Source organism: Bidens hawaiensis, unplaced genomic scaffold (assembly GCF_021521415.1).
Source record: "Bidens hawaiensis isolate Kalapana, Puna unplaced genomic scaffold, B.hawaiensis_p1.1 tig00023393_1, whole genome shotgun sequence".
Taxonomy (NCBI): domain Eukaryota; kingdom Viridiplantae; phylum Streptophyta; class Magnoliopsida; order Asterales; family Asteraceae; genus Bidens; species Bidens hawaiensis.
In genome coordinates, this window is record NW_027493663.1 from 320,152 (window position 1) to 331,129 (window position 10,978).

Here is a 10,978-nt window from a genome sequence, read left to right on the forward strand (position 1 = left end):
GGCTGCCCAAGCTGTGAATGAACAGCTTCGGGTGGCCAGGGAGACTGCGCGAAACGCAACCGAGAGGGCTGCCAAGGCTGAAGCCGTTGCTGAGCCTTTGCGTGTGGAGAATGAGGAGCTCAAGGCCAAATTAGAGGCTCTCCAACGCGCTCATGATGCCTTGGCAATGGAAGATGCCAAGAAACTCCAGGAAATCCTGGACCAAAGGGGGGTGCTTGACCAGACCCAGCGGAAGCTTAAGGGCGTCGAAGAGGCTGCCGCAAAGGAAGTTTTACTTGCCAACCTTAACAAGAGCGAAGCCGAACGCGCCCATAACGAAGCTCAAGCTGCCCTCCAATGGCTTCTTCGAGAAGCGTTGCCTCAGGTATGTTTAGATTTATCTTCCCGCTTTTCTTTTGTAAGGAAAGGTTCTAATACTTGTGTTTTCTTTGTAGGTTGTGCGTCGGGTCTTTTCAGAGACCTCTTACGATGATGCTATGACCGCAGCCCTCAACGCTTCTCATGAGGATGGGGAAAAGGCCGGCTTCTTGCTTGGTCTAGGGTTTGTTGAGAAAGGCGTCCCGCCTTCCAACTTCCCTTTGTTCAATGTGGATACTGAAGCCATTTATGACCAAGCATTGAACCAATACGCCGCCTTCCCGCATCCAGTGGTGGAGAAGGTGGACGAAGTAGCTGCTGCTGATGATGGGTTAGCTGTCCTCAAAGCGTTCCTCGAACCACCCCGTTCTTCTGACGGAGCGGGTCCAAGTGGAAGCGGCCCTGAAGCTTGATCCTGAAGATCCCTTCCCATTGCTAAGACTTGTATAGTTTTTTTTTTTTTTTTCTTTTAGGCGGGTAGTTACCCGGCCATTCTTGTAATATATTCTTGAAATATTAATCTTTTTGCGTATAAGATTGTTATTTCCTTCTTTGGGTTCCTTGCTTTATAAACTTATGACTTGCATACTTAGTTTAAATTAGCAATTTTCCAAGTGTTTAGAATAAGAACCTTTGAACGTGGTTGATAGTGGGTTAAAGTTTCGCTTCTTCCTTCGTGATTGTGCGGGTAGAACCGTCACTTGCACTTGGTGAGATGGCTAAACTTTAACTTTTATCTAACCTGCGTGTAGGTTTTTCTTACTTTTTGAGGATAAGTTAACCTTTGAACGTGGTTGATAATAGGTGTGAAGTTTTGCTTCCTCTTTCGTGATTGTGCGGGTAGAACCGTCACTTGCACTTAGTAGGATGGCAAAACTTTACCCATACCTGACCTGCGTGTAGGTTTTTCTTACCTTTTGAGATAAGTTAACCTTTGAACGTGGTTGATAATAGGTGTGAAGTTTTGCTTCCTCTTTCGTGATTGTGCGGGTAGAACCGTCACTTGCACTTAGTAGGATGGCAAAACTTTACCCATACCTGACCTGCGTGTAGGTTTTTCTTACCTTTTGAGGATAAGTTAACCTTTGAACGTGGTTGATAATAGGTGTGAAGTTTTGCTTCCTCTTTCGTGATTGTGCGGGTAGAACCGTCACTTGCACTTAGTAGGATGGCAAAACTTTACCCTTATCTGACCTGCGTGTAGGTTTGCCACGTTATTGGGTTCGTGCGGGTAAGACCGCCTTCCCACGCAACGACTTCACGTAATGTGAATGCCGTCACCAGTGTTGGATAGTTTTAACCGTTCGACGCGCGGTTGTTGATAGGTTATTATTCAGTTTCCTTAATGATTCATGCGGATAGACCGGCACTTTCATTTTTGGGTGCTGAACTTTTTCCCCTTCAACTGACCTGCGTGAAGGTTTGTCACGTTATTGGGTTCGTGCGGGTAGGACCGCCTTCCCATGCAATGACTTCACGCAATTATGCGGTGAAAACCGGCATATTAGTGTCCAGAAAAGTATAAATGTAAAATCATCAGCTTCGATATTCTTAAAGAGAATCATTTCCATAAGAAGTGGCTCTTGGCCTTTTCTTTACAAATTGGAATTGATTTATATGCAAACTGTGTAAATGAGCTCCCTTCCTTGTTGGGATGGGAGTGCCATCGAGCCGATACGCACCTGGTTCGGGATCTCGTTCTTTACGCAGCATGTAGTCTCGATTTTGAAGCTGGAATTGATTCGTGTTTTCCCCAGCTGGGGTTCTATACGCACCCGCCTGCTCAGCCTTTATTACGCCACGAGGTGCGCGAGCGTCCCATCTCTGACAAATGCTTCGACCATATCTTTTACATCTATGCATTCTTCAGTGTTGTGGCCCTTTGTCTTGTGAAAGTCACAGTATTTGCTCCGATCTGCATCGTGACGATGTCGGATTATTGGAGGTTTTGGCCATGGGAGCTCTTCAGTGGCGAATATCTCGGTGACGCTTTTGGTGAGTGGCGTCCATCTGGAGTTCCGGTGCGACTGTACATTATCCCTTCCGCCCAACCGATGTTGCAAGCCGGATGAGGTGTCAAAGTTTACCCTTGACTGCCAAATGCCTAGCTTTCGTTTTTTATTTAGTCGGGCGGTGAGGACGTTGTCTTCTCTCGTCCTCTGGGTGTAGAGGTTTGTGCTCTGTGGGAGATCTCTACCCAGTTGCTTCTCTGTTTCCGCATAGCGTTTTGCTGCTGTCATGATGCCATCCCATGTGGATGGCATGCCATCTTTACCCGTTAGGGTGCGGATGAGCTCTGGGTCATGTGCGCCCTGGATGAAGGCAGCGCGAACAAGATCTTCGCTGATATTTCCCAAACTTAGCTTCTTTGAGTTGAAGCGAGTGATGAAGTTTGGCAGAGATTCGTCTTCCTCTCGTATGCATTTGAGGATTGTCCATTGCTCCTCGGTATACTTCCGTTGCTGGCTGAAGTGTTGGCTAAACTTCTGTTGGAAGTCTGCCCAGTCGTAGATGTGGTTGACCGGTAGACGATCGAACCATGCTCTAGCAGCCCCAACCAGCGTCATTTGGAACATGTAACACCACGTGGGTTCCGTCCAATTGCTGACGGTTGCCCCCGCTATGAACCTGTTCAAATGATCGTCTGGATCGGATATACCGTCATATGTGCCTATGTTGGGCATTTGTTTGGCACTCTTTGGGGCGATTGCTTCAGCAATGTCCCTTGCAAATTTGGACGTTCCTGCATTTGCAACGTTTGGTCTGAACGTTTTAGAGAAGTCTCGTGGACTTTCACCTGTGCTTTTTGGTTTGAAGGCTTGTCCAAAATGCCTTTTCGGTTGGGATTCCGTTTCCTTATGCTTCCCTTTTGCCCTATGGCGAGGGTTCGCGTCGGAGTCGGATTCCTCCGAGTCATCCTCCCAGTATTCGAATTCGTCGGCCTGTTGCACGGAACGCAAGCGTTCGTCCAACTCAGCCTGGAATTCCTTTTGTCGTGCCTCCGCCCATGCCTTAACTTCATCGAGAGTTTGGCGGGGGAGTCTTCGTTTCTCAACCTGGGTATCAGTGGATCCCAGTAGGCGATCATTTACTGCACTTGCCCCAGCTTTGGTAAGTGGGGTAGTGTTCGTAAAATTTACTTCACTTGCCCCGGCTTCGGTAGCCGGGGTAGTGTTTGTAAAAACTGTGTTGCCGGTATTCCCCCTAGTAGCAGGGGTTATGGTTACCGGAATTTCTCTAACCATCTTTGTAGAAGTTTGAAAAAACTGGAGAAAAATAAAGTTCTAGCTTTATCCCACGGATGGCGCCAATGAAGAAACACTAACCGGACCCCAGACAGATTACTGGTAACCTGGGGGTTGGATAGCTGTTTCCCACGAGGGGTTAGACCCTTGGAATATGGTTCTTCTGATAACCTGCAAAACAGACACCGTGAGCTCGTCACTGAGAAGGGGGGGGTTCCTCCTTGTGACCACCCTCCGGCGTGAGAATCAGACTAGATTGCTCTTTAAATATAAAAGTATATTAAGAGATTGCTAGAGCAGATATCAGGTATAATATGATGATAATGTAGTAAGATATGTTGTGTTTAGATGATCATACCATTTGGGGTATTTATAGCCGAAGGTAGGTTTCCAAGGAGGTATGGCCGGCTGCAACAGTGTTCCTGTTCATCAACAGTAGCCTACGCACGTGCCCTGCTGGTAGTTGGTGGGTAGGCAGCGGCTGATAGCGACCAGGCCTGCTGTATACTATTCCCTTTCCACCAACTGCCGGCTACGCACGTGGTATGACAGTAGTTGGTGAGTAGGCAGCGGCTTAATAGTGATACAGTACAGGAGCATGCTGGTCGCCATACTGTATCAGTGAGCTGTCGTATCCCTGATCAGATCTTTCGCCCATACCTCGTCAGGTACAGTAAAAGGTCCTTCAGTATACAGACTGGCTTATTTGGGCGGGAGTATTCCCCCTCCCGCCTCTGTGCGGGATTGCTCCCGGCTTTGCTCATTCCTTCAGGTGACACTGAATGATCGAGAGCTAAGTACCTAGTGCGTGTAGCCATGCTGCGCGGGTGGCCTTCCCTCAAGGCTTGTATCCGAGGCTGCGGGAACAGGCGGAGTCCTTCACCATGGGAGGCATTTCCTGCGGGACCAGCTTGCATACTGCGCGTAAGGACGTCACGTCTCTGAGCATGGTTGGTCCTGCGGATCCAGTTGGTCTCTGCGCAGACGTCCCTGTTTAAGGTGTCTTGCGGGTCCAACTGGGCTCTGCTGGGACCTACCTCTTCATAAGGTAACCCGAGCCTAAGCCTAGATTAATCATTCATTTAAGTTTGAACGTGATTCATAACCCAAAACATTAGTTTACAATATGGTTTTTCATACTTAGGTTGTAAGAAGTTAGCATAGAGAAGATGAACCGGTGAAAATAGTGATAAATAAAGTTAACTGTTTGGTTAGTAAACAACACATCAGATGGTGCAACTAGTTAAAACTCCTCATTTTCAAACAGCATGTCTAAGGTTCGAAACTTGCTGGCTGCGTCAGTTTTGTTTTTTTAAATAATAACAACACATCTTCTAACTCTATATAGATAGCTGCATCTGAATTATAAACATAAACTGATTGTTTTGTCTGTTGGTTAAGCCTTGGGCTGTAACAGAAAGGAAGCAGTTTCGAATCCTTTTGGCAATAGTTTTCTTTATTTATTTTCCTAAACAAGCAACAGTTTGGTTTACTTAATTAATAAATAGTTTCTGAAAATATTAACAAATCTCCATCTAGATCGCTGGTTAAGTACACTGGAGTTTAAACACCAGGTCATGAGTTCAAACCCCACTCACAAACATTTATTTTCCTTTTTACCAAACTAAACAAGAATTAATGCAAACAAATCTTCCAGCAACTACTTTTAAAAAACTAACATTTTACTCATTTAAAACTAGATATAAAGTTTTACATACTAGCAAAATACTTTAGACTTGTAAATATTTTTATCGACCTTCGCTAATTAAATACTCATTTATTTCTTAATCAAACTCGAGACCTTAGACACATGTAGGAAGAAGATAAAATTTGACTTTAACCTTTCGATAAAAGAAAGGATATAAACCGTACACGATCTTATGAGCTACATGTATACAATGTAGGCTGATTAAAAAGGAAGTCACGTATATTTCTTATCTGTGTAAGACAACTAATCAGCAAACAAGGTACGGATCCTAACCCACCCCTATTGTTATTATATTCGTTTGTTATAAACCCTGTTGATATTATATACCTTTGCAACTCCTAACGTTCTTTGACATCTCGATTCATTTGGCCGTCCGTTCGATTCATGTTCAGATTATGATTTGCTATTCGACTTGTTAGCATGCGATATATTTATTATTAAATTGTACTTATTATCGCATGTTCCATGATTTGTTAAGATATGAATTGTTATTGTATAACTCAGATTATTTATTCTCTGGTACCCTGAGCACTCGCTTCCCATGGAGTGTCCCACGGGCATAACATTGTGGCATCGATGTTATGTGCTCCTTCCGTAATGGAGAGATCAGTTCACGGCGTCCCTTAAGTACAGGTGTGGTACATAGCTATTACGAGGCGTATGGATATATCCTAGTTCAGTTTCAGTTTTCAGTTTCAGGAAATGGTTGTGGGTATGCCAGCTTACGCCATTTCGGGTGATTGGCATACAGGAGTGGCTCCCTGTATGTCGTCACATATTATAAGACTCAGTTATGCTTTTGGGTACATCCATATGATATGTTTCCGTTCAGTTATTTTAGTTATAAAATTTTAAATCAGTTATGTGTTAACATATATTGTGATATTGTATTCAGTTAATTATTATTTGCTTTTGAGCCTTAATATTCCGTACTGGGCATTCGGCTCATTCCGTAAACCTTTTTACACTTCAGGTTCACAGGATACTTTGGGCGGGATCAAGAGAGAAGCCAAACACTTACGAATAATCTGAAGATGTCCGTTTAGCTTATGTTATCTGAATAATATTTATTTTTGACTTAGTATCTGATCTATCAGTAGTCTGTACTTTTGACTCTAATGAAGTAATGGAATTATGTCTTTTGTCTCTGTATACCTCCGTATATTGTGACACGTCAGCCCATCCGGGTTGGGGTGTTACAGCTATGGTATCAGAGCAAAGGCTCTTTCCGGTAAGATAATTTAAGCATTAGTAATTAACCTGTGTGGATTGGGTAGACACTTAGGTTTTGATCTAATTAGGCTAGGAACCTCATTAGGTATCTTCTTTTGCTTCTTTCCCGTTCTTTATTCTAACCCTTTTGACATACTATTTTAGATACCGCCTCGTCAACAAACCCACAAGACCACCTGCACAACTAATGACTTGGCTTCGAATGAAACTCCAGTTGATCATAACATCGTTTCTGCTATCAATCAAGCTTTTGCTGGATTACTTCCTAACCTTGTTGCGCAAACCGTAGAGGCAGTAATGCAACAACCTCGTTCTGAAGGACGCGCTAATGCTCCTCCTAATTCTGGAGTTGTGATTGATGAGAATGCCACTTCTGAAGGCATCCGTGTGTGGATTCAGAGATTCCAAAAACAGAAGTCGAGATCCTTTAGTCACGCTGCTGCTCCTCTGGAAGCACGAAACTGGATGGCACACATTGAGAAGATCTTTGAAGTTTTAGGAGTTGCAGATTAGTAAAAAGTCAGATTAGCCACTTACAAACTAGAAGATGATTCACAAACTTGGTGGGAAGGACATAAGCAAGTCAAAGGAGGAGATGCCTATGCTGCTACTCTTTCATGGGCTGGCTTTTGCACCCTCTTTTATGAGAAGTATTTCTCTACCGCTGATAGAGAAGCTTACATAAGGGAATATGCTGTTGCTATATGACAGAGGGACGATGAACCAGCTTCAGAGTTTATGACTCGATTCTCAAGATTGGCTGGTATTAATCAGCTCAAGAGCAGGCAGAAAAGTGTAAATGGGCAGTTTGTGATCAGATTTGAAAGTCAATTATGTTTATGAAGTTTAAAGACCTTACTGAGGTAGGTGATGCCATCAAGACCTTTGAATTCGAGAGGAAAGAATTCCTATCTCGAACTGGTGAAAATAAGAAAAGAGACCGAGATGGGCTACCCAAGCAGGCTATGGTCCAATCATTCTCTACCACTTCACAACATCAGGACCGTAGGGTTCAAGCAAATCAAAACCTTAGCAATCAAGCACGTCCATGGCAGCATAAAACCTTAAGTCAGAAACCCGCTCAGAATCAGATTCAGTAATATGGAAACCCGAACCAGACCACAAACTCTCCATGTAACTTTTGTGGCAAGAAACACGGGGGCGCCTGTCATAGAGCTATGGGAGCATGTTTCAGGTGTGGCCACACATGGCATATGATTAAAGGTTGTCCTAAACCAGATACTAAGAAGATTGCTGGAGGAAAACTTGCACCACCAAACACTGGGGGAAGAGTGTTCACACTTTCTGCTACTGATGCTGCTAACGCTCAAGGTACTATATCCGAAACCCTTCAATTCAGTGAACGCAATATCTATGTATTATTTGATACGGGCGCAACACATTCTATAGTTTCCCAGTCGTTTACCAAGTACCTTCCAATTAGGCCAACTCCGTTAGATCCCACTATGACTATTTCCACTCCAATGGAGAATTCGATCGTAATCACTCACGTATACAGAGGTTGTCCGATCCATATTGAATCCGTTGTGTGTAAAGCGGATCTATTTCCGATGCATATGTCTGACTTTGATGCAATCCTTGGAATGGATTGGTTAACCCGTCACCATGTGACTATTGATTGTTTTTCTAAGCGTGTCATATTTGGCGATCTTAGTCGTCCTAAGCTTGTGTATCAGGGTATTGTACCCCATAAGACTCTCAAGATTATTTCTGCGCTCAAGGCCTGTAAGCTTATATAGCATGGTTGTGCTGGATTCTTAACCTCGTTTAAAGATACCTACGTTATTCAAAAAGGCATTGATAGCCATCTTGTTGTTCGCGAGTACCCTGATGTATTTCCAGAAGAACTACCGGGACTACCACCTGACCATGAGATAGAGTTCACTCTCAATTTAATCCCTGGCGCAGAGCCTATTTCTAAAGCACCATACCGTATGGCTCCGTTAGAATTAAAGGAACTAAAGGAGCAATTGCAAGAATTGCTAGAATTGGGATTCATTCGACCAAGTGTCTCACCATGGGGTGCACCAGTCTTGTTCGTAAAGAAGAAGGATGGTAGCATGCATTTATGTATTGACTACCGAGAGTTGAATAAGATTACCATTCGAAATCGGTATCCTCTGCCTCGTATAGATGACGTTTTTGACCAACTTCAGGGCGCTCAGTTCTTCTCGAAAATTGATCTGAGGTCAGGTTATCATCAGCTAAAGATCAAGAACGAGAATGTTCCTAAAACTGCCTTTCGTACTCGCTATGGTCATTATGAGTTTTTGGTTATGCCTTTCGGGCTAACTAATGCCCCTGTAGTTTTCATGGACCTGATGAACCGAGTATTTCATGAGTTCTTGGATAAATTCGTTATCGTTTTCATAGATGATATCCTAGTATATTCTAAAAGCAAGGAAGAACACGAGGAACACCTGCGCCTTGACTCAGAATAAGACCGAGGATGGTTACCACATACCCAATTTCCATGGAACTTGTAAAATAACTTATAAATAATAATACTCAAGTTTTACATTCAAAAAGTTAACAATAATGCCTTTAAACAAAAGTTCGGTTTTTGGTTCGGTTCTCAACTCGGGATGAAACCGAGGCTAGTCACCACAGACCCAATACCATGGAACTTGACAAATATGAAAAATAAACTAAAATATGTAGAATTTAAGCAAGTATAACAAGTTATATGGTTAGATTTGTTAAATATATAAACAAGGACTACAAAGTCCTCCATGTAACCTTGCCTTACTAGTCCGACATTTCAACCGGCCGAGACCGGAGAAATGAAAGACCGAAGGTAAACAAGGAGTGTATGTTATATATATGTTGTAACATCAAGCTTTAAGTATTGAGAAGTTAGTTAAAATGAAAGATTAGCTTATGAAGAACAACCTTAGAATTCAAGAATTTGAGAGAGAACTGAAGAAATGAGCAAGCACAAATGAAGAAGATGTGTGTGTATATATAGGGTAAGTTGAATGGGTCTTTCATAAAGGGTGTTTCATAAAAATGGGTTGGTTATAGACCCAAGAAAGCACAAACTAAAAATGGGTCATTCAAGTCTCCATTTTTGTAGTTTTAGTCCCTGGAGTTCGTTTTGAGCGTTTTCGGAGAATTTTAAGAACCGAAAAGGGTGTTTTTTTTATCCAACAACTATAAAACAAATATTTAACATACAATTCATCATTTTGATAATATCGAAAGGTTCGGGATACAAAACGGGTCGGGTTTACATTAAGAATACAAGTATAAAATAACCCGAAATTGACAAATGTCACAGTATCCCCTACTTTAGGAAATTTCGTCCCGAAATTAAGATGATGTAAATAAATGTGGATATTTCTCCTTCATCGAGTCTTCTCGTTCCCATATAAACTTCGCGCCACGCCGTGATTCCCATCGAACTTTAACTAACTTAATGCGACTTCGCTTGGTTTTCTTTTCATTACGGTCCATGATTTCAACGGGTCGTTCAACCATAATCATTGATTCATTGACTTGTACTTCGTCAAGAGGTATATGGAGACTATCTTCGGCTAAGCACTTCTTGAGATTCGAAACATGAAAGGTCGGATGAACACCGGTGAGTTCTTCCGGTAGTTCGAGTCGGTAGGCTACTTTTCCGACTCGCTCAAGAATCTTGAATGGGCCTACGAAACGGGGAGCTAGTTTTCCTTTCTTTCCAAAACGAACAACTCCTTTCCAAGGGCATACCTTGAGAAGGACGAGATCGTCGACATTGAATTCGATCGGTTTTCGCCGTTTGTCGGCATAGCTCTTTTGTCGACTTCTAGCGGCAAGTAGGTTCTTGCGAATTTGGTCGATACAGTCGGTGGCTTCTTGGACCATTTCGGGTCGGTAATTTGAGCTTCCCCGATTTCGTTCCAACTAATCGGGGAACGACATTTGCGACCGTAGAGAGCTTCGAAAGGAGGCATACCGATGCTAGAATGGAAACTGTTATTGTAAGAGAATTCAATGTAAGGAATGTGAGAATCCCAATTCCCACCGAAATCGAGTACACACGCTCGAAGCATGTCCTCAAGTGTTTGAATCGTACGTTCGGATAGTCCATCCGTTTGAGGATGATAAGCGGTGCTAAGATCAAGACGAGTTCCCAAGGTTTCTTGAAGTGATCGCCAAAAAAGAGACGTGAATCGAGCATCGCGATCGGAGATGATAGTCAAAGGTAAACCGTGGTGACACACGATTTCGCGAACGTAGATTTGGGCAAGTTGCTTAACGGAGTATTTTTCTCGAATTGGAATAAAGTGAGCGGACTTGGTTAATCAGTCAATAATCACCCAAATGCTATCGTTGCCTTTTTGTGTAGTAGGTAGTTTCATTATAAAGTCCATAGCAATGTCTTCCCATTTCCATATGGGGATTGGTGGTTGCTCGAGTAACCCAAAGG

At 43.1% G+C, this 10,978-nt stretch overlaps 1 protein-coding gene across 1 annotated transcript; it reads left to right on the forward strand.

Moving 5' to 3' along the window:
- Positions 1-7,721: 7,721 nt before the first annotated feature.
- LOC143567362 (uncharacterized) lies at positions 7,722-8,506 on the forward strand (the record flags this gene model as incomplete). The annotated part of the gene is made up of 2 exons (XM_077053804.1): positions 7,722-8,289; positions 8,359-8,506. Coding segments are annotated over exons 1-2 (716 nt in total), but the record flags the coding sequence as incomplete, so codon positions are not given.
- Between the last annotated feature and the right edge of the window lie 2,472 nt (positions 8,507-10,978).